This window comes from Labrus bergylta, chromosome 5 (assembly GCF_963930695.1).
Source record: "Labrus bergylta chromosome 5, fLabBer1.1, whole genome shotgun sequence".
In the NCBI taxonomy this organism is placed as follows: Eukaryota; Metazoa; Chordata; class Actinopteri; order Labriformes; family Labridae; genus Labrus; species Labrus bergylta.
Genome location: NC_089199.1, coordinates 5,602,983 through 5,629,142, shown reverse-complemented (window position 1 = coordinate 5,629,142; position 26,160 = coordinate 5,602,983). Strand labels below are relative to the sequence as shown.

Genomic DNA, 26,160 nt, shown 5'->3' with positions numbered 1-26,160 from the left:
GTCACATCACAGTACACCATATATTGTAAGGTCACATCATATCATGTATACAGTTACATTACATCTAATAACATCATACTAGGTCACATCACATTATACTCTTTAGGGTCATTACATTACTCAAATAGGGTCAGATTATATTGAATCGAAAAATGTCATATAATGTTTTTATAGGGTTCTTAACACATACATATTCTGTATGGTCACTACACATCATTGAGTCACAGCAAGTCAAATTAAATATTATAACATTGTATAAAATGTTATACCTATAGGGTCACATTATATTACAAGATATAAAAACACATCACATGCTAACATTAGATAGTCTATTAATAGATCTCATCTCATTAGATTATAAAGATGACAACACTTTACATCATAAAAGGTCACATCACATTACCTCATCCTCATACAGACATACATCACAATTTATCATGAGCATCCCCTTTTTTCACAAAACATGACCTCAATGACCTCTGTGCAATGGATGACTTCATAAGCAGCCTGCTGCTTTTATGTAATCTGCTGTCTGGCTAAATGTGCTGGGAGCCAGTATCCTGGTTACAGATGTCTCATTTCACCTGAGACCCAACCTGGAGCAACAGGAAGACATCATTTCCCATCATTCAATACTTCAGATTCTGCTATGAATTTACTTCAAATGGGGGCAATTAAAAAAAGAACAAAGAGATATTATGTCAACAATGAATAATCTATTTTCAGGGTGCATTCAATAAATGCTGGTTTAGCCCATGCCTTCTGTTTTTTTTTTTTGTCAAAATGATTTTGATTGTACAGCATAGATTAGAGGGAGAAAACTACTGTGTCTCTATAAACATTCAAATGCTTTAATGGGCCATGCTGCTATGATCAACCAATGACAAGGACGGCGGGGAAACACTACAGTGAGCGCCAGTGGCAGCATGAATTAATGGCAGGCAACGTGCAGGAGGGAGGGGGGTGGGAGGGTAGGAGGGGGAGGTCCGAGGCCGGGGGTAGGCTAACGGGGGAAAAAAACGAGGTAGGGGGCGGGGCCTGTCTCTGCGCGTGTATGCATGTATGTGTGCGTGTTTCCTCGCTCGACTCCCTCCTCTTTTTCACCACTCCACCCCCCCCACCCCCCACCTTTCCTTCCCCCACTTCTCCTCTCTCCCCTCCCCTCTCTCCTCCTCCCTCCCCTCCCTCGCTCGGCTGCCCGCCCCTGAGTCTGGAGCAGCAGCAGCAGCAGCAGTGGAGCTTCACTGCCTCTCCTCGCCTCACAGTGCGGGAATATAGCAGCGGAGAGCAGAATGGATACGGAAGGGAGCCAAAGCAGCCTGTCCTCCGGCACGGACAACTCCCCCCACGACCCCTGGTAACAGCCTTTAGCCCGACAGCACGCTCTTTCGCTCGGCTCTCGGCCCGGTTTGAGTTCACCTTGGACTTTAGTTGAGTTCAGTGCGGGAGAGGAGCCGCGCCGAGACAAAAGACAAGCACGCTGTGTGTGTGTGTGTCTGTGAGTGTGTGTGTGTGTGTGTGTGTCTGTGAGTGTGTGTGTGTGTGTGTGTGTGTGTGTGTGTGTGTGTCTGTGAGTGTGTGTGTGTGTGGGATGTATCCACTCAGCGGAGAGGAGCCACAGACGCGCGGCTGCTTCCTCTTGTTTTGTTTATTTATTTCCATTATCCTCCATTGCAACTTCTCCTCCATCATCTGGAAGACCCTCTCCTATTTCCCTCCTCCTCTGGGGGATTATAACGGCCCGACTGGCCGATCGGTGACTTCGCAACATGGCCGATGCTTTCTTCTTACTTTATTGATGCTATTTAAAAAAATATATAATTTCCTCCCCTGGTTCTCCCCCCCCTCCAATTTAGCCACTGTGTATGTGTTGTGCATGAGCGACGCGTGTTTTCCCCTGTGTGACTTACAGCTTGTATTTCTCTCATTCAGCAAAATGTTCATCGGGGGGCTGAGTTGGCAGACAACACAAGGTGAGCTGTCCCGCACGCTACTTTAATAAGTCTGAAGAAAGCCTCGTGTTATTCCTCTTTTCTTCTGCACACATTTCAGTTTAAAGATCGCTTTTCTGAACACCCGTGAAGTTACCGAGAAACACTGTAAATAGTTAAATCAAAGCCTCCTATTCAATAAGGATCAGCTTCTGGGATTTAGACTTGCCGAGACGCAGGGAGATTAACAAGGGGGAAATGCATGCACATTCAACCACTTTGTCTGCCTTTTTTTTTTTTGCATGTGCTTTCATGACACTGAAGGGCACATCTAGTGAGAGCCATCGATTGAGCGTTAAAGCACAAGTTGGGCTCATATTGATGCCTTATTGTTGCACTCCGATGAATCCATTCATTTATTTCAAGAGGCTGGTGCATGCAGACAGTTTATTCTTGTAAGGATTGGCCTGTGTTATTATCTCACTGCTGCACGCTGCTGTGTCAAAACGGCAATCGTCACCAAGTGTAGCTTTGTTTGTGGTCCGCAGGGCCTAATGGGCTATTATGCTGAATGGCCAGATAGCCTACAATCTAAAGAGGAGGGGGGGGGGGAGACACACACACAAACACAACGTGGTCTGCTCGACCCTATTGTCTCTTTCCAGCCCACCCCACCAAGGCCTGGAGAGAAATTATTCTAATTTGGGACATACTTAACGGTTTTCTTTGTTTTTTTTTTTTTTTATTGTCAGAGGGCTTAAAGGAGTACTTCTGCAAATTCGGCGAGGTGAAGGAGTGCATGGTGATGCGGGATCCCGTTACCAAGCGGTCGAGGTAAGAAGGAGGCGTGTGCGCTCCACCGTCCTATCACTGGATGCCTCATGCTCTGCCATGCTTTTTTACAGAGAGAGTTTGCGTTTGATTTAAATTTTTTTTTTTTTTTTTACCGGAGCTAATTTGTTGTTGTTTTTTTTGTTTATGTTTTCTTTCCAGGGGCTTTGGATTTGTAACATATGCAGAGCAAGCAGGCGTTGAAAAGGTTTTGGCGCAAAACAGACACGAGTTGGACTCCAAAACGGTGAGTTTGAAGAGCTGGACGCTGCCAGTTGAGCAACTTTTCCCAAATCGGCTTCTGTGTTGCATGTTATTTGGCTTCTCCCCTCTCGGTGCATTTTGCCTCCCACCGTATGGCTTGTAAAGTTGAGGAGTTAGATTGTGGAGCTCCCCCCCCCTTTGCTCATTTCCCCCTCCAAATCCCGGTTCAGGGCGCCAACATGAAAGCGTTCTTTCTTGGTCTTCATTGCCATGGTTACCTGGGGGACCTGAGTGGGGTAAGGAGCCCCTTGCAAAAACCCTCAAAGGGTTTATGCAAGAGAGAGAAGTTTTTCCCTTTTTTTTTTTTCTCATAGAAAATAACAGCAACCGCTTTCTAGTGGCAGAGGCAAGAAAGAAGTTTGAGGGAAGGAAACAGTTGTGTTTGTGGTTCTGAAACTGATGTCAGGGGGAGGGAGACTGTGAGGTCCGAATGAGTCTTCATTTAAGTTTTGATGCAGAGGTTTGTTTGAACAACTGCTGTGATCTGGGGGTTTCTCTGTGATTTTCCCTCCTACACTTCTACACTCGCATGAAAACCTAAATGTGGGCTAATTAGAAAAATAAGTTACCAAATAGAGGCCAGAGCACACGGTATTTTCTACACATATATTTGTGGAAGTGGATTTAAAACATGTGTGATCATTGGTCAAAACCAAGGCAGCTGGCTCAGATTTAAATATCTATGAGTGTGTTAATGTTCATGTCTTGGTCATGTAGATTGGTTGTAGCAGTGGGGCCTGGGTGTGTCTTCATTAGCTTGTGGCCTCTCCTGACACACATTAGTATACACACACACACACACACACACACACACACACACACACACACACACACACACACACACACACACACACACACACACACACACACACACACACACACACAATAGGACCATTTGAGAGTGAAAATCAGTGGCACAGAAAAGGCAGCAGTGCCCAGGGGTGGAGAAAAGGTAGAGTTTGTTAGTTGTTGGAGAGAGCCTGTTGCTGGGGGTGACGCCAGCCACCGGAGACTGCGCTGTAGCTGCATGGCCTGATGGGATTTATGTCTCCATAACAACTTCTCAGCTATTTTGCATTAACTTAAAAACACCCAGCTTGGTTGGGAAGCAGATCTGGGTCTTCATATACATTGTTTTCTTGTGTGTTGAAAGGTATTATCTGTGTCATTTTATGTTTGTTTTTTTTTGTCTGAGGTGAGAAGTTGGATGTGTGTGCACTGTTGCTGTGATTTTTTTTTTTGTCTATCTTATTTTCAGTTAGCTTGGAAGTAGGTTCTAAGCAGCTGTGAAGTGTTACTCAGTAAGTCATATTACCTATTAAAAGATGCACCGTGTTGAAGAGCCAGGCTGTCTGTGTGTCTGATGTGAACACCGGTTTGGAGGCAGAAGCTCAGCCTGGCAGGCCGCTGGTGGGTTGAGGCGTTGCCCTATTATAAACCAAAATACAGCGTAAGGCTAAACAATAATAATATGAACCGCTCAAACACTGCTTTGGTTTGCTCAGGTTGTTGTGGCACCACTGAACATAGGAAGTTTGGTATTATTTATTTAAGCGGGGGGGGGGGGGGGGTTTCGTATCCATTTTGTCAATGCCATTTTTTTTTTTTAAATGGGCGCAAATTTTCTCTCCCCAAGTGTTTTTTTTAAACATGCTCTATCTTTGTTATACTTGTTAATACCACAGAGGAAAATGACAGAAGATTGTGCAGCAGTAAAAAAAAAAAAAAAAGAGAGAAAGAAGCTAACCTCTTGTTCAAGAGATTGCTTTAGGTGACTTGATTTTTAAAAAACTTATAGATACTTCTTAAGAGGCTTTTTCAAATGAAGTAATATCTCTTCATCCCTCAGCTTTAAGGTCATTCTAAGGTCGAATTCTATGTTGTTGACTTATCTGGAGCAAGTTCTGCATCCGTTTGGGACGCGCTGCTTTGTAACACCTGCTCCATTTGGACTATTCTTTAATATTTATTTATTTAAATTTCAGAGTACTTTTTTTCCGTCCTCCGAACACCTGGACTCCCTCCCCCTTCCTCCCTCTCTCTCCACAGTGAGACGAGGATAACTATTGTTTGATCAGCGTGAGTTGTGAGAAATGACATTCCTCTCTGAATTTAGGAGGAAACTCGCTTCTCTGATTTTTTTTTTTTTTTTGTTTCTTTTACTTTTTCATGCCAAGCCTTTGTGTTTTTTGTTTTGTGAGCAAAGACACCATGATGGCTGAAGTAGAAAGGATAGAGACAAGGAAGGTGAATAAAAAGGATTGAACAGAGTAACAGGGTGCTGTTTGAGGACACGCAGGGTGAGAAGTAAACTACATTAGTCGGTACAAGGTCCAAATCCCCTGCTGCAAGTGATTTTAAACATTTACAGTCCTGTTACATCCAGCATGGTTTTATCCAGACATAGAAAGCAAACCAAACACTTATTGGACGCTATAGAGGCTGTCTGTACCTGTGGGCCTAACATTTAGATGCAACAAATGAGAGGTTGTCTGTTTTTTCAGAGCGAGGTCTGCTGGGGTTTGTTGTTTTGGTTGGAGGTTAGATTTCCTGCCCGGCCACAGTTTTTGCCTTAGGGCAATGGTGTGCTGTTGTGTTTCTCTGGAAAGAGAAGAAGGCACAACTGGTATTTGTTTTCTCTAGAAGGAGATTCTTCACTGGAACCAGTTGTGAGGCGAAGAAAAGACTGGGCCCCGATATTCTCTGAACCCTCTCATCCTCTCAGATTAGTGTAGGGTGATTTCTTTTTTTTTTTTTTAGATTTAGGCACGTTATTGTTTGTGGTGCAGATCTGAGAGTTTTCAGTATAGGGGCAAAAGGTCATTTATGTGATTTGTGACCTGGAAATCGTCAGCGCAATTTTGCATCACTGATTCAGACAAATAAGGGAGGGATTATTGTTCAAATTTTTTGTGCTTACTATGGTGAGTAAGCAAATCTTTCTAGCTGTATTTAAGTGCACAAGACACCACTTGAAAGCTATTTATTATGACCAAGGATTTTTGATATTTGTGTGGAAATCAGTAGCTCAAATAATGAATACAGTGTGCTTCATGTACAGAAGCTGTAGTTCTCTAAGCGGGCGGCCTGGGTTCAAATCTGACCTGTGGTTCATTTTCCAGCATCTCATTCCCCACTCTCTTCCCCCCCCCCGTAAGTAAAGGCATAAAAATCCCCGAAATAAACCTTTATAAATAAGGAACATGGAGAAAACACATTTTTCATTTTCATGTGTACTGCCAACTAAACAGACATCTTTTTTCAAGGTGTGCTAAAGTAGGTGTTAATTGCTGCTTTTTTCCACCACTGCCTGCCTGCCTGCTACAGTACAGTTGTAGCAACCAGCATGGTGCTAATGTAGCTGTTTTTGTTTATAGCTGTGCACTGTAACAGCATATGTTGGCACCAGCCTCTGTGGACTGTTGCCACCACAGTCTGCCACCTGCTCGCCGAGACTTTCTTCAGATGCTGTAGTGCTAGTTCCTCACTCCTGACTGGAGATTAGCTGTAACTGCTGACGTGGACAAAACTGGGGAGAGAGAGAGGGGGGATGGAGAAGGTGGAGGAGAGGAGAGGGAGGCCCCGCTCCAGTGCTGTAATTAGTATAGATCTGAAAAGCAACTAATCGGATTGAAGAGAGCAAACTGGATTGGGCTTCTGAAGGTCCATGCGTGGCCTCAGATCTGGGGGTTAAAGCCTGGCCCTGCTCTGAAGGTGGATCCAGGTTTTCTCTCTATACGTGTGCTACAACTACTACCTCCCTCACACCACCGCCCTGGTGTTTGTGGAGCCCTAGCAGGGGTACAGGGGCGGGGGTGTGGTGGGGTTCCTCATTAGTGGGCTTCGTTAACTAATTACTGTGCCATTGTTTAGCTGTGCGGACTGACCCTGCTGGCCTGTACCCAAAGTCTCTCTCTGTGCATGCTCTGACACGCCAACTCCCCTTTGTCCCTCTCCTCTGTTTATTGCTTTTTGTTTAGCTTATATTGATTATTGTGCCATATTGGGGCAGCCTGTGGTGCCTTTTTTTTTTTTTTTTTTTTTAACAGCGTGGGTGTTTGCCATTTTTGTTTGCAAGAATGTCTTGGCAGGTTGGCAAACGTGTCCGAGCTTGAACGTCAACATATGACTTGTTGTGAGGAGTCTGGAAAGGGTGAATTACTACAAATGTTTGTGTTTTATTGTGTCTCCTTGCCAGTTTAATTACATATATGTCATTTTGTATATGTGTGTTAGTGTCTGTGTAATGTGTGTGTGTGTTTGTGCCTGTGGGGGTAGCATGGGAGCCCCAGATCCTCTACAGGCCCATCTGTTTTGTACTCTTTGTCCTGTTAATTAATGAAATCAGAGGGGCTGCCTGCTGGGACGGCCCCACTGCCCCACTACACCGGACAGGCCCACTTTCTCAAGAGCTGACTCTGTTTCCCAAATGAATGCCTTCTCTTTCTCCCCATGCTGTCTCACGTCTGACACTCTGTCTCTCTTTTTTATCTCGCTATGGATTTTTTATTTTTTTTGTTCTGTTTTCCAGTTTGTAACACTGGTGGACACGCTGGGCCACGTGAGGTGACTATTGTTCGTAGATTAGTCCTCAAAGCTAAACCACCTAAATCATATCGTAGGCTCTATACTGCCGTCACTTTGCTACCCTAGAGTGAGCGGAGGTTGGATGTCATGAAGCAGGATGTTAGTCAGACCGTTTCACCAACACTCAGTCATAACTCCTCTCTGCCGGTCTGGGAAGAACAACTTTCTTTCTTTCCATAGAAAGTTACTTTTTTCTCCACTGCTGATTGGGACTTCTCAATGTCACGCTCCAATGAGAGCTATTTCTGAGTGTTGCAAACAGTGACCTGGCTAAGTCTTTTTTACTTTTTGCTTTGTGGCCTATCAGTCTTCCTCCAGGCTAATCTGCCAGTCTGATAGATGCTTTAGTTCTCATGTACAGCCGTCCTCTGAGTACAGCCAGATGTAGAAGTTGCATATTAGATATAATCTCTTATTTTTCTGGAGTGGAATGATTATTTTTTAACAGCATGGCATGTCCGTAGCTATAGTAGCACCTGTACAGATATCGCATTAGGCCTAACCTAGTCTAGTTGGTAAGATTAACAATGTATTTTAAGCTCTTTTTAAAGAGCTCCTGATAATGAAGACGCTTTAAAAATGTGTGTGTTTTGACAGCATGTGAAAAATATATGATGTGGGATAACAATGACTACATACTGAAAAGAGAACATTAGCTATAACTCACTGTTTTGTGACTATTTGCCATTCATCACGTTTTACACAATACCTGTGTTTGTTTGTTTCTCCTGAATCCAAAATAAATCCAAAAAGCATTTTTTTTGTGTTCATCTCTAAATTGGCAATAATTACTCTGAGGGTAGCTGATAGTCTGAGCTTCATCTGACTGCATCAGAATGGTTTGAAAGCATTGCCATGATAATCAGGCCTTCAGCCACCAGGAAAAAAATATCTAAAGTGATGTGTTAATTGCGAATTCTAACATCGGGATAGTGATGTAGTCCTGCAGCCCCTATACCAGCATTAAACATATAACGTCAAAAGGTTTTTTTTCATACTCTTCGTGTCATATTATATGTTTCTTTACTGTCCCTGATTACACACCTTAATTCGTCAGGTGTTCGATTTAGCAGATTAGTCCGGTTGTTGTGTCTCGAGACAGTTTTCCGACTGTGAAAATGTGCCTGAACACAACAGTTTATGTAGGTTGATCTCTCACTCCTGTGTTAAATTGAATTGGATCAAAGCTGGAGAGGGAAAACAATCTCACAGACGCATTTAAAAGAAGACTGGATTTCAAAAAATCACCACAAACTGGTGGATTCAAAGACATCTTTTTTTGTCTGGACTTTGTCAAAACCGATATTTAAATGTGTACACTGTCTGTGACTTGTGAGTGCAGCACTGTGTCAATCACGAGAGCTGCTTTTTCTGACCGCTGTCATTGTCAGCTCATTGTTTGTGTGTCTCTGCTGCACACTCGCACCTCAGGGCAACACCTGTCCTCCCATTCTGCGAAAAAGAGTTAAAGGCAGGTGGGCTGACCTGAACAACACGAGAGGCTGTTACCTCTTGGCACTTTCAGTTTGGAGGGAACAGTGGAACAGTGTTGCCTTTGCGAGGAAACAGCAACAACACCAAATTTAATAATGACTAGGCACATTACTGCATGCTGTAGTAGTGATTCTGTCATTGTGTTCTGCTTCAGAGGTCACTGCAGGTTGGCGTTTCCATAAAGTTTGTGCTTGTTGCTATAAATAGTCTTAAAATATGATTTTTAAATTCAGGAGTACAGGTGCGCTGGTACATGTGCTGCAAGGAATAAACAGGGAGACATATGGCTACAGCTGCACTATTCATTTATAGTATTTGTGTATTTTGCTCTCATATTTCATTAGTCTGTTGAAGTATTAAAGGAACGAGCACAATACATCATGTAATTAATCACACAGTACTAGGCCACACATCTATAATATCACATTTGGCCCACTAAGCACAGACCCCATAAGAAATGCTGTGTTGTCGTTGTGCCCTGTGAGTGGCTGTGCTGGTGCACTGCTGTTGCCTCCAATCGCCGTTGGCTTCACGTGTCCTTGTCACCTTTGTCTTTGTGCTCAGACCAGCTGGAGGTGACACGACTCCTCTCGTCTTTGTGCCCCACTTCAAGGTGCAAAGTCCTTCTGCGATCCCTCCCAAGGACGCTGCAGCTGCATCTTGGTTACACAGCGTTTGGCTCTCGAACGCTGTGTTAAATCTGAGGTTCTCAAAGGTCCTCGAAGGGTATTTTGGTCTGTAGATTTGTCATCAGAAGCAGGGAATTATCACAGGAAGGAGATGAAAGGATTACTTGAATATTGAATGAACTACCACCCGTGTATTGTGTGGCTTATTCACACGATAAGTGCTTATTTCTGGCCATTTGATAGGCTCCTTTTAGTTGCCAATATCAATCCAATACCTCTGATAGCGGCTGTGGGAGACACAAGGGGTTATGCTTCACACATCCAATTATTAGAACAAAGATGAAACTCTAAGACCATAATACACTACAAGGTCCTGTGACCTAAAATCATCTCTCTCCCTCTGTCTCTTCGGCTTGAGTGAAAATAACACCAGATTCCTCACAAATTTAAAATGCCAGGCTGGGCTTTGCATATTTAGCATTATTAAAGGCCAGCTCATTCAAAACTCATTTGCTTCTAATTTTATCTGTAACCTTGACCAGTGCTGAGACATTCCACTTGGGAGGAATATGGATACAGTCAAATCTGGCTAATCCAAAATGGAGGTTGTCTGGATTTATGAGATTTATAAAAATATACATCTGTCTGAAAAGTATTCCGAATATGAAACGCTCAGTCTGGATCCAGGCTGCCTATCTCTGTCTTCTTTGTGGCTAAGATGCAATTTAGTTGTGTCTTAACATACGATTTTTGAGTGTGTACACGTTTATGTCTGACTGTGTATTCTGTTCCCTGTGCCTGTTTGTTCGGCTGGTGTGTTTGGATTTTTTGGGGGCTTGCATAAACAAGGGTCTACTATACATACTGGCAGATTAGCATACATGCTATTTTTGGACATGCAGGCCTTCAGAGGGGTCCAGACTTAGAGGCTCTGTGTTGTACCTAATTCTAGTTAGTTAACAGTGTGATAATTCATCAGTGCCCGGAGCACCTTTCAGTTCATACAAGCACAGGATCAGCTACCCAACAACATTCTGGAGCAGGTAGAGATTTAGTGTCTTTACTCATAGAAACTTAAGCGTAGGGGCGATAGTGTTTTAATGGTGGGTAAGAAGTGGTTTACCGCCCTGGCTAAAAAGAAACGGGGAAAATATTTGCTGTTTTTTAACCCTTATATAACTGTACCATCCATTTGGAGTTCTTGAAACCCAGCGCCTGCTTTCACAACTTAAAACATGTTTCACCTTTTTCTTTTTTTTTTTAAATGATGCTTCTATGTTTCATTATTTATTATAAATGTCTCACACAATGATTTTGAAGTTATATCATGCTTGAAAATAAAGATGCATTACTTGGGTCTCAGGGACCCCAGCTGTAAGAATTGGTTACACAAAATACATTTTTTAAGCTTGATTCTAAATGAGTATTTTGTGATTTCTGTTATTGGAGATTTATAACAGAGTAGATGTTTATGTACAGAATCTAATATACACGAGTAATGGATAACAAATGGTCATTTTTTCTGGCTGTGACAGGCTTTTTTTTTTTTAAATTAAATAAATGTGTATTACTTCATAAATATTTGTAGTGATTTATAAGATATGAAATATTTGTGTTTGTATTTATTTATACAATGTCTTTCTATTGAAGCACCTTCATAAAGGATTAAGCATGTGATAATGGTGGTCAATTTAGTACTACTTTCAGAACAAAGAGAAGTAAAAGTATCCTCTAACTTTCTGTAATTGCAGCTCATCACACTCATAGTTTATTAGTCATCAAAGATGCAAATAACCAACAGCAGAATGTTTCAAAATGTCAGTGTATTTATTTTTATTTTTTTGCTTTTACCCCTGTAAACTTATCTTCACTCATCTCTCCCCCACAGATCGATCCGAAGGTAGCGTTTCCTCGCCGGGCTCAGCCTAAGGTGAGTGTGCCCTGAAGGGGTTAACACTGAGGAGGAGCGGTGATGCTGTCATGTGTCACCTCTCATCACTCAGCTCTGGTTGGCCGGGATTAGAGTCAAGGCACGTGACCAAAGAGGAGCAGCAATCCACTTGTCCAGCCTGACCTTGTGACCCGCTAACCTGACCCCACCCAACCCCTCCCCATCCCCACAAGCAGCAACCAACATCTTACACGCACACACATAGTGACACACACACACACACACACACACACACACACACACAGTACTTACCTGTATTCCTAGATGCACCTCAGAGACTTACACATGACAGACCTTCAACTGAGAGGACATTGGATGAATGCTCAGAAGAGCTTTCAGAGATTAGATAAACAAAAACAAACACAAAGTCTCTTTATCACCCTCATCGTCCCCCTGCCTAATGTGATTAGTGGTAAATGATGCCTTCTTCTTCTTCTTCTTCTGTTGCTAGCTGGTGACCAGGACAAAGAAGATCTTTGTCGGAGGACTTTCAGTCAATACCACCATTGAAGATGTGAAGCATTACTTCGACCAGTTTGGAAAGGTAAGCTATACATAAATCTGTCACACACAGTGATTAGCTCCTGTCTTTATGATTCTGTTGAGCAGTGATTTCGACATAAAGCTCACACAAAGTACTCCCTCAGCATCAACACTCCTAACATTATGTAACAAATACATTCAAAATTAACCAACTACAAATTGGATCTTATATTTAATAATAACAAAATGAATATAATGGTGTATTTTTTGTATTATTTTCATGTAAACTAACTGCTCATTAGGTTGTTTGGGTATGCTAGCTTTTTGTGACAGCAGTTGGATGTTTTGCTACTCTTCAGTAAGCTAGCTTTTTCACCTCCCTGTTACCTTTTTGCTAATTGACAGCCATTTTTGGTAAATCTACTGTGTATGCGCTATTTTAAGATAACTAACTTTGTCTATAACGTTAAGCCAGCTATATTCCATTGTGCTTCTATCCCTGACGTTTAGCTAACTTTAGCTGTTTTGCTAAGTTTTTACTGAATGCTAATTGTCACTTAACACTAATTGTGACACACCTTTGGTCACAAATATTGGTTTCTAGTTGTCAAATTGTCTAGTTTTGTAAATATGCTTCTTAAATAAACTAATTTATTCGATAACTTGAGCTTCTAAACAATATTTCAACTTACTTCCGGGCGGCTGCAGAAGCATCCCCTTAGGTTTAGGTTCCCCTTGTTAGAAAACTGCTCTAAAGTAACATTGCTCCTTTTACAGAAAATATTATCTGAACTCTCTCCCTTTCTACATCTTTTAGATTTAGCTTGTTTCCCTTCTCTTGTTTGAATACTTTTCTCCTTTACATTTGAATTGAGGCACAACAAAAGGTGTGAAATGTGCCTTAAAGTCAGAGTGAAACACAGCAGAGAAAAAAAGAACTGAAAAGGAGAAAATAATTGACTATTTTAAGGATAAGAAAGATGCTAAGTCATGGATGTTGTTAATATTCTAATGTTTGTTTGTTAGTTTATCTCTTTTGTAAGCTATTCTGCTCTTTTCCCGATCACATCTCTGTGTTTTTGGCTTCTTACACATGTCCTGCTCAGCTCCTTTGAATGAAATTTGGTGAAAGGCAAACACATGCTGTGGAGACAGATGAGTGGCCAGGGAGAGGGAGGAAGAAGAAAAAAAGCAGGGGGAGGAAGTGAGGAGAGGAGGGGAGATGGCGGGGGGCTGAAAGGGAAGAAGCAGCCCCCCATGGAGAGAGAGGGAGGGCAACTCAGAAGGGTTGAAGGGCAGAGAAAAGGAGGAATGTAGAGATGGTGAGGAGAAAAAGTGACTATTAAAGAGAAAAACACCAATCTGATGAGCAGTAAATGTGTCCATCATGCATGAAATGTTGGGTTACTTATTAGCTAGCTACACTTTTTGGGGTTTGGGAGTGTGTGTGAGAGGAGTTCCGGCTCTTCAGTATTAACTAATCAAATGCAACAGCTGCTCCTGTAACAGCCCCCCTCACCTTACCCAAAATCAGTCCCTCACCTCCCCTCCCATCCCACATATACACACCCTGCTCCACTCCCTGTCTTGTTGCCGTGGTGACCTGCTTTTGTCCATTGTCCTGCTGTAATCCAGAGTTTTTTTTGTTTCCTTTAAAATGAGTAAGAAGTGTGTATTTGCATGAATGAAAAGAAGGGTTGTGTGTGCAGGAAAAAAGTGTGTCGGTGGTTTCGGGAGGCAAGACTGCATATATTTGTGCAGACTGTGACACTCACCGGCAGAGATGCAGTTGTCACAAACATTAAGTGTGGTGTTCTGCTGTCGTAGAGCAGGAAAGAGTCTGAAAATGAACTTGCTTCAGGATGTCGGCCTAATGGGTTGGAAGAAATTAACAGCACGAACCTCCTTCTGCCTCATGTCTGCCTATGTTTTCTCTCAGTTGCCCTCTGACTCATGTTTTGGTTATTACCATTTTTCAGGTGTTAGCTCAAATTGAAATAACCCCATTAAACATAAACTCCATTTGTGGGTCGTAAACCTGGATTACATGTGTGTCCATCACATTGTTTAAAGCACCGTGAGGCGTGTTGTGACAAGTGTCTTGCATCCTGCCTGTGTTTTTTAAAATGGCAGCTCTGTGTCGAATCAGTTCTCCCTGGTGATCACACACACTCATATCTAAGACAACACTCCCTCCGCAGGATGAGGGAATATTTGGACTGTTTGGACACGTGAGACCAAAGCTGGATCTTGGATAGCGCCAATCCCACAGTGCATTCCTGCTGAGCAGGAGGTATTTCTTGTTTATTATCTGAGCCTGGTTACAAGGTGCACGTTGGGATGGAGTCGGACTCAGTGTCCTGTTTATTTTCTTACTGTGGCACCGCCTCGCAAAGGAAAACACAGAATGCACTATGCATTTTCTGCAAGGCTTTGATACAGGCCGGCGTTTATGTATTTGGAGCACGCTTCTGAAAGCACACCTACACAAACTTCATCAGACTGGATTGAAATGGCTGCTCAGCTGAAACATCAGGTGTTTTGGAACACATAAAGTAGATGCAAAGAAAAAGTAAATGTGCTAAATGACGTGTAGATGCTCCTTTAACACTTAAAAAAATGTATCGCCTGAAGAAGACCTCTGGTCGAAACATAGTGATGGAATAAAAACTTTTTGTGGTATTTGAGCAAATGTGCGAGCAGATCATCTTCCTCAATCTGCTCTTTTTGCAGTGCCCTGCACCTACATGATGTGCGTATAACTACCTCTAGATGCTCCTTTAAACCCAATGTTTGTCAGTGTTTATGAAATAAATCAATGTTCTCTTGCACTCCAAACTCATATAATTTACCTCCTTAGGTTTATAATTAAAATCAAAGCAGGGTCAGTTACATAGAATTATGGAATAGATGTTCCTTTTTGGTAACCAAGAACATTCACCATAGTCTCACCATATTCTACACAATATTCAATTAAAAAACACTGCATCATGCTTTGCCATTTTATTAAAAAGCTGCTGCATAATAAGACATTTAAGGTTGCATCAATACCATCCAGCCTCTAGTTTCTTTAAGTCACCAGAGAGAGTTTGTGTTGGAAATAAGTCTGAATCCTGAGGTGACGAACTTCTAATCCCTCCAACCTATAGTGGAGAGTTTGAACAACTCTCTTTTTTTTGCTGAAAACAACCAGAGTCTGTGTGGAGCAGAGAAACAAGCTGTATATTTATCTTTATCAGGCATGTTGTTAGGTAATTCCATAATTAGCATCTCAGGCATTTTGGTCATACAGTCAATTATAACTAATCCAGAGGAAATCCCTGGTTCTACATTCGTCCTGCCTCTCTGTACTGCATTCCTGAAAGTACCTTACATGAAGAACTACCATTTCAAATCCCCATTTTTTTTTAAACTCAGTTGAAATCAAAGAGAGAGGGAGAGAGAGAGAATAGGGCAGAGCAGTGAGCAAAAGGGAAGGAGGGGATAAGATGAAAAATGCAGGATGGACGGGGCAGACGGGGAAAAGTTGGGACTCCACTCACCCATGTGAGCTGGCGATTAGGAGGCTTGACTGAACACTTTGTCTGCTGGCCTGTTTAGAGAGAGATGGCCAGAGAGAGAGAGAGAGAGAATGAAAGAGGGAGATGTGAGGAGACAGAAGGGGGAAAAAATGTGAATGCCACCTTTCATAATCTCACAAGTAGTGTAATGGACTTGTCAGCAAACGCTTGTTCTTCAGACAATAGCTGCACGCTTCACTAAAAACTGGATATTTTTGTTGCTGGATCACAGTCAGGCCTTGTTTCTGGTACATCTGAGAACGTCAGAACTTCATGAGAATATGACCTTAACTTTTTTTCCTCTTCTGCTCGCTGCATGCATGCTTGCTGACCGGTTAGCGACTGAGCTGCTGCTAAGCCAATCTCAGACCCCCACAGCTATCCAATCAGATTGTCTTACAGCACCCTGGGCAGTGGACATCGGAGATCGTCTTCTTACTGGGTTTGGCAAGGGCAGGGGGCTAGTGTGCGACCACAGCATAAGCTCACACACGTGACGGAATATTTCTCAAGTCATCACACCATTATCGTCCAATGGGGGACAATTAGATGGACCATGTTAGCATGACCGTGCAGCAGATTACCTCTGTTCTGTCCTTAAAAAAAACAATGCGAGGATAACTGTCAGTCATCTCCTTCAGAATAGATGTTAATGCTAATGCTAACGGGGGGGGGGGGCTAGCTGTGCATGTAACTCTACTCTTATGATAACATGTTGGCCTGCAGCTGTCTACTTACTGTCCTGTTCCCTAGCTGGCTGCTGTGTCATTGAGTTTGGATGACCGGAAGGGAAGAAAAGCATAAGAGGAGGAGGAGGAGGAGGAGGAGGGGAGGTAAAATCTGAATGAAGGACAGAAAGAGGAGGGGGGGGGGGGTGCACTGTGTTTGTGTGTGTCCGAGCTATTTAGTGACAAGGATGAGAGTTAAAAGGTTCAGGGACTATGAAGAAGCGTCTCTACGCGAGGATCACTTAGCAAAGAAGAATGCTGAAATATCTCGACACACAAGACACATTAGAAAAATCTCAGTCAGAGTAGAGGGCATGTTTACCGTCTGAGTAATCAGATGGCCTGGTCATTTAGAGGTTCTCTGCCACTCGTGTTACACTGGTTTGAGTTACAGTGCTTGTTGACTCATGAAAATAGAAATCTAGTCATACTTCTCATGTGTTTACATGCTGTGTTACAGAGGTTTCAAGAAGTCATCATGACACTGTTTTTAATTTCCATTTTTTGAATTAAAAAAAAAAGGCAACAATGATAAATGAAAGATAAAAACATGATTCCCGCAGCGACCCCAGGCCTTGGCTTCCCTTTTCTCCCTCTTCATGCTGTCGGAGTTGGAGCAGAAGCTGCTAACTTTGCTGCCAGTGAAAGACAAGTGAGCGAGGGAAGGGAGGGAGGAGAGAGGGTGAAAAGAGGAGGAGCAGGAATATGAATAGGGCAGTGGAGTGAGTGCAAAAGAGAAAGAGTGGAAGGAGAATAAAAGAAAGAAGCGTGTTGACAAAGACGGGCGCTTTCACTTTGTTCTTCACTCTCTGATCTAAAATATTAGATGACAGAGTTTTTTCATCCTTCATCAAACTTTACTTTCGATGTTTTTTTCTTCTTCCTAACAGCCCCCCCATTATTCATCAGCTTCTCCTTTTTTTTTTGTCATATGCTAACTCTCCTTCTGTTTTCTCCTTTCTCTGCGTTCTATTCATTGAAAATAGCCGGGGTGGACTGGGGGGCAAGTTCTTCTAATTGAAATTCTTTACAGCGTCTCCATGGGAATAGTAAACTTTGTGGAGAGGGAAAGAAAGACAAGCAAGGGTGAACGAATGAAGGGGGGGAGAAAAAGAAAGAGAGAGAGAGAGAGAGACAGAAAAGTTTGTAAGACCTCGCAAAGAATGGGGAAGAATTTGCTCCAGCACCTTGTGGACAGACAGAATTTAACGTCTTTTTCACCTTGATAGATGTACTTCATTTTGTTTAATTTTTACACACCAGGCCTTCTCTCCCCCGTTCTCCCTCATTTCCCCATTTCTCTCCTCCTTTCTCCCCCCTCTCTTTCTTTCTTTTTCTTTTCTCCTTTGTCACCTGTCACCCCCTCCCTCTCTCCCCTCCACCCTCTCCATCTGTTTTCCCCTCTTACTCCAATGCTAAAGAGGGACAATGGCACCCCATGCTGTGTAATGGTGTGTGTGTGTGTGTGTGTGTGTGTGTGTGTGTGTGTGTGTGTGTGTGTGTGTGTGTGTGTGTGTGTGTGTGTGTGTGTGTGTGTGTGTGTGTGTGTGTGTGTGTGTGTGTGTGTGTGTGTGTGTGTGTGTGTGTGTGTGTGTGTGTGTGTGTGTGTGTGTGTGTGTGTGTGTTAATATGTCGAAGCTCATCTATTCTCTGCTTTGTTCTCACAGGTCGATGATGCCATGCTCATGTTTGACAAAACAACCAACAGACACAGAGGTACGTGTGCACAGTTTTGATACACACACATTACAGTAATGTGTGTAGACATACTAAATGAGAAATGAAAAAGGGGCACCGAGTGAGAGAGTCATCGGGTGAATCTCAGCAAAAGAGCAAAAAAAAAAAAAAAAAAAAAACTCCAATCATATTCTTTTGTCTTTGCAATGCTCTCACCTCCTTGTGTTCATTTATCTCTGTCTTCAGTCAATGCAGAGCCCGCTGAGGGTCACCATGCAGGGTCAGCACTGTGAGGATGTTACTTAATGAGACAAGAGAGCAGACAGGGAGAAGAGACAGGGAAGTGGTGGAGATGGAGTTAGAGAAATTGGGTGTGATAATCGGTAGAGGACAGTGAATCTAAGCTTGCCCCACCCCTGCTCCTCCGGATGATTGACAGGAGAGCCGAGCACAGCTTGTTCTGATTTTGTCAGCTCCTCCTGTTACAAATGGTTCATGTTGGTGAAACTATATCCACCCAGAGGCTACATGTACATCTGGGGTATTAAATCAATTTAAATGTTGAGAATATTCCTTTTTTCCTTCTCTTTGTAGAGAACTTTAAAAGAAAAATCTGTTTTCATCAGTTTATTTGCCAAGTTCTGGGGTTGTCTGCAGCCACACACTGCAGGATATCACAAACACAAGCAATGAAAGTGTTGCAATATAATTCAATGTTTATTGTGTGTTTGCAGGTTTTGGCTTTGTTACATTTGAGAACGAGGATGTGGTCGAGAAAGTGTGCGAGATCCACTTCCATGAGATCAATAACAAAATGGTACGGACGTCATCAGTGAATATACTTTGATATTCTGTATTCTAAATGAACTCTTTGAATGCTCATACTCATTGGGCTCCTGTGCTTTAGGTGGAGTGTAAGAAAGCTCAGCCCAAAGAGGTGATGACGCCGACAGGCTCAGCCAGAGGACGCTCCAGAGTGATGCCTTATGGGATGGACGCCTTCATGCTGGGCATTGGCATGCTGGGTAAGATACACAATCAAATATTAAGAGGAAGATAATACGCTGGATAACAGCAAATATGAGTACAGTAGCACATGCAACAATACACATAAACAAAATACCCTGACAGGTCTTCTTAATGGGCAGTGAGTATCGGAATCTTAAGAGCCTTCATATTATTTAACAAATATTTTACTCACTGTTATAACTGTAATTAAAGGGCATTTTTGCATAATAGATAAAAATGCTATTTGAATTAGTGGCCTTTTCTGTAGCTTATTAACAGTGTGCATGGAAAACTACCTTCTTGAGTCGTGAATGTTTACAGATCATTTAGATGTGATTCAATAATAACAATGTTTACGGGCAGAAAGTTGACGGAGACTAACCACTTCCTCCCAGGATATACCTCATTTTTTAAAATACCATATGTCTTTGTCCATACCATTCAACTGTTCTTGTCTTTATGCTGAAATGTAAGGCTACATTTAAAATGTCCACCATGAACATCTTTACTTGTAACATTTCTTGTCCTAACAAATGAAATGTGGAAGAATAACGTTGACTTGGAACTGAAAATGGCTCCTTGAATTACTCTGTGCTGATTCTCCTGTGAAAAAACAACAACAATGTACTGTAAATTTAGAGGTCACACGCTGAAGGGCATATGATTTTCACACACTGGAGTAAAAATATGGTTCGGAAGGATTCTCATTGAGAAAACAAACCGAGGGGCTGCATGTTTTATTTGTCGTCGTCTGGCTCCCTCTACTGGACATGTGGTGTATTGTACAGAGGTCAAAATAGGGCTGAAGATGTGGGAAGCCAGACAGAATCAAATACAACCCGAGTGCCTAAATGTCTGATTGTACATCCTTATGAACGGTCACATTTGGTCATTGTTTTACAGAGATTGGCCACATTATTACAGTAAATGATGATGTAATGATCACAAATGTTAGACAGGAACAGTTGTTTGTTGACATCCTTTACAGCAGGTGACTGTATGATAGCACATGTAAAGAAATGAATGGTTGTGAAGGATCGAAACACTGTTACTTAGCAGACAAGTTTTCATTCGACAGAACTGGAGTAAGCAGTTTCCACAAAACTTGGCACAAATTTTTAAAACAATTGTGTTTTCTATGTTTTCCATCAGGTTATCCAGGCTTCCAGACTGCTACCTACACGAGCCGCAGTTACTCTGGCATCGCTCCTGGTTACACTTATCAGTTCCCAGGTAAGTCCATGTACAACCTTTTATTTTGAAGCTCTCTCTTAAGGTCTTTAAACAGGAAGAGGAAAAAGGTTAAAGAAAACAAGCTGTGACATGTACTTGATTCACAGGGGTCTTGAGTGCAAACTACACACACGCCAGACACACACACACATGCACACTTACACACTTTATGCCATTTTAATATCAGTAGGGTCTCAGGCTGCTTGTAGATCTATGAGTGAGACTTTTGAACTCTTCCTGTCTGTCTTTCCAAACCCTGCTCCTCGTCTCTTAAACCTGACTGTTTCCTCCTCTAACTTCTACAGTGTTTATTTGATCTACTTATGTAACGCGCCTTTGACTGTATCGGCGCTCCGGTTCCTTTGCTCCCACCTTCCTGCCTGATGTCACTGTAGATTTGTTTTCTCTGCTTTTGTTCTGCTGTAGCTAATTGTCTACGTGTATGTGGCTTGGTGGTGTGGCTGGTGTTTGGTGACTGTATTTACAAAGCGCTCTCTCTCTCTCTCTCTCTCTCTCTCTCTCTCTCTCTCTCTCACACACCCTTCTCTGTTTCTAGAATTCCATTTAGAGAGGACCCCCCTCCTGACATCATCCCATCCCCCTGAGCTGGCAGGTCAGTGGCACCTAGAGAGAAAAAAAGTGACAAAAAGCCAATCCGTGTATTTTTGTATTAAAGTTTTCATTGAAGTGACTTGCAAAGTTTACACAGGAGATGAAAAAGGCAAAAAATGCAGGCAAATGTTTATGAGCTGTTGTGGAAACACATTTTCTGAGAAGTGTGTCATCGTCTCACTCTAGAAAATGAAACTTTTAACTCACAGTTTGTAGTGATGCCTTTGACTGTATTAACAAATTAGAGCCTGAATTGATCACTGGAAGGTCATCTGAATCATGATTAAAGTCACTAACAAGTTTCTTTTGCGTGTATTCAGGTTAGATGCTCTCTGGTAGAAGTTGCTCTCAGCAGCTCAGAGGATGCAAGTTAATAATTAAACAAAAAATAACAATTTAATTTAAAACCATAGGAAATAAGGGATTCACAATAGGCTGATACTTGACCTGGTAACAGATGTTGGCATATTGGCAATCCAATGCAGTAGCCATGAATTAAAATATGTTAAAATAGTCAGCTACATGTTGTAGCCTGTAAGGTTTTGACTTTGGAAAACAATAAAAAAAATGTTTTCATATATAATTTTTTATAATGGGGCTGTGTGAATACTGAAAATAGCTTCTTACTGAGATTGTGATTGTAAAGCTGCCTCAAAAAGCTTTAGATTTGTTTCCCCATGCTTTCATGGGAAAGTTTGACTTTAAAAAAAAAAAAAAACAACTCAGAGATAGTGTCATAAAGGCCTGGATGGCTTTAATATTTTTACTCATGTTTTTATATTGATGATTAGTTGTGGTCATTGGCTCACATTGGGTAATTCATATAGCCAAAAAAAACGAACAAAAATGTATTAAAAGGGTAAAAATGATTTATTTAAAAATCCAGTTAAACTAATTCAGAGTAAAACACATTTTGGATTGAGTCAATCTAAGGGAGCTGCATTTGACTCATTGTGAGCAGGTCTTTAGTGACTCAGGACTCCTCTGTTCTGCCTCTTACTCTTATGTTTGACGTCCTTTAGTTAGGGCAGACATGCCCACCCCTCATTTTTTTCTGTTTGGAGCTAATTTTAGATCAAAGATGTTTTGTGAATATGACCCCTGCATCTCTAGCTCTGCCTTCACACTGCCATCTAGTGGCTCTGAGCTGTATTTGCATCTTTGCTTGAAACGTTCATGCTTGGTTTTATGAAGAGTATTACTCTGTTCCACATTTAAAGAGTGTAAGGTCACATCTATCAGATGTTATATCTTTGGCACTGTTTTATCTGTTCTTTGTATTTTAACCCCTCCACCTGATGGATTTAAAAAAGATGACAGATGTTTGAGCAGATGTGCAATCAGCCGATCGTTACTCACGTTCTTGTACTGAGGGATCTACAATGACTGTCATCAGTGCATTCATTCTCTCTGTTTCTATCCCTCAGCCATTCCCCTGACTGCATATGGACCAATGGCAGCAGCCGCAGCAGCAGCAGTAGTTAGAGGTATGTGTGTGCATGTGTTTAAGTGTATGTGTGTGAGAGAGAGGGACAAAAAATGGTGTATACATGGCTAGAATGTGTGTACAGTCCTGGCTGGACAAATGAAGATATATTTTTAGATGTGTGTGTGTGCGCATAAAGCCCTCTGGTGTCAAGCCTGACTACTGTCCTCTCTCTCTCTTAGGCTCCACCCCTTCACGCACAGCTGGTTTCCTGGGAACCAGCAGCCCTGGACCAATGGCTGACTTATATGCAGCAGCCAATCAGGACTCAGGAGTCAGCAGCTACATCAGCGCAGCTAGCCCAGCCCCCAGCACGGGGTTCGGCCATGGACTAGGGGTAGGTCACAGCCCCTGCTGACAAACAAACACTTTTAATTGCATGAATGGGTGCATATATTCTTAACAAAACTCATAGAAAGCGTATCCCCTCATGTATCCTCAGGGTCCGCTGATTGCTACTGCATTCACTAACGGCTACCACTGAGAGGACCCAGGTCACTGAAGATGGGAGGGCTTCTCCTCTGCTGACGAGCCAATCAGAACGCTGGCTGCCCACTGATGGCAAATCCTGATTGGCCGACCACAGGCTCTTCCGGGGTCTTCCTGGCTCCCTGTGGCTCCACCCACCGACTGAATATCTTTTTAAATCCTGAACTCTGTTTTTTGCTCTACTAATCTCACTTCAACATAACTTCCCCGTCTCTCCTCGTTTGTCCTCATGTAGTCTAATATCTAGACCCCAACTTTATCCATTATTTTCTTTATTGAAGCTGAGGCAAAGAACTGCAAAAAAAAAAAAAAAAAAAAGAAATTCTCTGAGGAAACATTTGTCATCTTTGACAATGACACAGAGGACTATTTTTGAGTTTTTTAAAATTCTTTTTATTTTTTATTTCAATGTGATATGTCGCTTCATGATGAAATCCCTCACAGCTGTTACCGATGTGGACAGATAGAGATGCAAGATGGGTCTTTGACAGAAAAAAAAAAGTTTTTCACAAAGGAAGAACAAATCCAACAAAGTCCTTTTTTAACTTTGGCATCACGGAAACATGAAAAAAAAACCTAAAATGTATATTTTGGTAGTCTTTAAAAACAAAACCTTTGTAATATTGTTATTAATATTGACATAATAATGATAATCTGTAAGGTATTTTATTCTGTAATTGGTTTTAAAGCAATGTTTTTATGTCTTCCTGTAAGATATTGTACATAAACGTTAGGGTGAGTGGGGAGGGGGGGAGGAGGGGGTTACTGAACCAGCTGGCATGTCATTGGTTGGTTCTGAAAGGGTTGACAGCATTTTGACTGGATGTCATTTATCAGTATGCATATTGTTTATGTGTACCTTTTTGGCCAGTCCGCTCCAGCGACTTCAGTGCAGCGCTGTTGACGTAAACAACACTTACTGAAGTTTGTTTTGCAGATAGGTTCAGTAAAAAAAAAAAAGAAAAAAAAAAAAGCTCTGTTCCAAAAGTCAGCAACTTGTTTGCAACTTTGACTTTGTCATTTTACCACCATTGATGAACCAGATCCCTTTTAACTTCATACACACAATAAGACGATGAAGACTGAAAAACAGGAGAAATCAGGGGTTCTAGGGTACTGAGCTGACTTGACTTCCTCTTTTTTTGAAAATATTATATATTTTGTTTGCGCAATTTCACTTCTTAATGTTTTTGTTTTATTGTTTTTCTTTTGAAAAATTATTTTATGCGGTGCTCTCCACCGTGGAAACAAATGAAGGACATTCTCAGAGAAGCAATTGTAAAAACATCACAATCATGTTCTGTCCTCTTATCACTATTGAAGGTGCATGTGAATGCGTCTGAGTGTGTGAGTGAGTGTTTGTGCGCATACATCAAGGTGTAATATGGAACTACTTTTTGGCAAACGAAGGAGCATTTTGTTTGCATTTTTTTCGGTACTGAAAAAAAAAAAAAAGACTGCCCTGTTCCAGTTTGGCTCCCCTGCCTCCCTCCTAATTCATTTTTTAGATTTCACACATTTGTCTCATCTGGAACGACTTGTTATTGTTTCTATACAGTTGCTGCTCCGTGTAGTGATGAACACAGGGGGTGTGGGCAGGGAACCAGAAATGGAACAGGGTCTCGCTCCCGGTCGGCTCTGATATAGGACCTCAGTCCAGACGACACTGACTGGCAGGAAAAGTCTAAAAGCTGGATCAAAGTCAACATTTGCAAACAAGAGAAAGCCTGTTTGTTCAGCCTCTTCTCACTGCAGCCTGTTTGATGTTCAGCACAGCAGAAAACTTCCTGATCCAGCCAGTAGTTCCTCTGTCAGAGCGCCTGGGACACGACAAAAAAACTACTGCTGGACACCAACACTGTAACTTTTTAACTTACAATAAAGCAATAAGTTATTTTTTACCTTACAAATGAAAATAGTACTATTATTGGTAATAGCAGACGCTGTGTGGATAAATCTGCGGCATTAAGACTTATTTTCAGAAAATAAGAAACTATATTTTTCTGTTTTGAGATCTTGTTCCCCTTGTATATTGATTTTAATGATGTATTTTGTTGTCTTGATGTAAGGAAAAGGGCCAATGCTTTGGATGGAGCTTGTAGCTCTATATGAGCTCAGTTGAAGTTTAACATTTGGGATGTCCCCTGCCAAGCTTTATAGCAATGCTTTTCTTTTTTCCTTGTTTTTTTCCCCCCTGATAATTTCAATTTTAAAATCCTAATAAATTATTCTAAAGCATTTGAATGCGGTTGCTCTTATTACTTTTTTCTTTATGCATATACACACTGGTGCCAGATTGTTTACCCTGTGATCGTAAGAAAGCTCTAATTAGAGACTGGCGTTTATCAAAGGCAGACATTAAAGCATAGAGGGTATTACATTTCAAATGTACTGTTTGCATTCCTTAATTCCCAGGGCTAAAAACTTTCTGATCATAGTCGGATTTCAAAGTAAAGCTGAGCAGAAAATCTCAGCAACGACGAGGTCACAAGAACAGAAGAAATATGGTTTTTCATATTATGATGTTCTGGTACTAAAGGTTGGTCAGAAAACAGACACAGATTACATCAGATTTCATCCAGATTCTTTTTTTCTACAAACAAATTCCTTTTAAAATGGGTTATATTAAAATTCTTGCTGTTCTGTCTCAGCCCTTCTTCTGATTCCTTCTGAACCTTTGTGACCATGTGCAGGCTGAGAATATCCCTGTGTTTCAACTGACCAGTGACTGAACCAAATGCATTCAAAAAGAAAGGAGCTTAATCTCTGATTCTAATACATATACGATATGTCAGGATGTTGTGTTTGTGTCTGTGAGGTGCTTTCAGTTGTAAACAGAGTCTGATCCCTCACACTTGTTCTGGAGGGAGGCCAGCAGGGTTAGTGATCCTCTTCCATCCCTCTCCTGCTCCCTCCCTTCACACAAACTTCCTCAAAGAGGACTCAAATCATTATCAGACATAACAACCAGACTCTAGAGCTCCTGGCTTCTTGGTTAAAACTTGGATTTCTGACAGTCTTTCTGATTCTTTGTAACTTTTCTTGTAATTTGTTTCGTTTTTTTCTACCACCTGTGTTTCACTGCTGTCAGGCACCATCATGTCTCTTGGAGTTCTTAATTCACAAGTGAAAAATTCATTGAGTGGGAGTGTGTTTTTTGACCACGGTTCAATAGAAGAACAGGGACCTCCACCTCC

At 41.8% G+C, this 26,160-nt stretch overlaps 1 protein-coding gene across 2 annotated transcripts; it reads left to right on the top strand.

Moving 5' to 3' along the window:
* Positions 1–1,195: 1,195 nt before the first annotated feature.
* Positions 1,196–25,201, top strand: LOC109980840 (RNA-binding protein Musashi homolog 1). Of its 2 annotated transcripts, none has more exons than XM_020629378.3 (14): positions 1,196–1,357; positions 1,933–1,973; positions 2,684–2,765; positions 2,925–3,009; positions 11,625–11,666; positions 12,139–12,231; positions 18,126–18,174; positions 18,870–18,952; positions 19,043–19,160; positions 20,296–20,376; positions 20,933–20,989; positions 22,416–22,475; positions 22,657–22,811; positions 22,917–25,201. In XM_020629378.3, the coding sequence occupies exons 1-14, from the start codon at positions 1,293–1,295 to the stop codon at positions 22,956–22,958; spliced, it is 1,053 nt and encodes a 350-aa protein (XP_020485034.1). In that variant the 5' UTR covers positions 1,196–1,292; the 3' UTR covers positions 22,959–25,201. The 2 variants fall into 2 exon arrangements, with proteins under 2 accessions (XP_020485034.1, XP_020485033.1); XM_020629377.3 differs by having other exon boundaries at positions 22,890–25,201.
* The last annotated feature ends 959 nt before the right edge of the window (positions 25,202–26,160 follow it).

What these genes read in the sequence shown, in the direction of transcription:
- LOC109980840 (XM_020629377.3), top strand. Translation starts at nt 1,293, where the DNA reads ATGGATACGGAAGGGAGCCAAAGCAGCCTGTCCTCCGGCACGGACAAC. An exon ending in TTACACTTATCAGTTCCCAG is followed by an intron (nt 20,377 to 20,932) that starts GTAAGTCCATGT and finishes CTCTGTTTCTAG; the next exon opens with AATTCCATTTAGAGAGGACC. An exon ending in AGCAGCAGCAGTAGTTAGAG is followed by an intron (nt 22,476 to 22,656) that starts GTATGTGTGTGC and finishes TCTCTCTCTTAG; the next exon opens with GCTCCACCCCTTCACGCACA.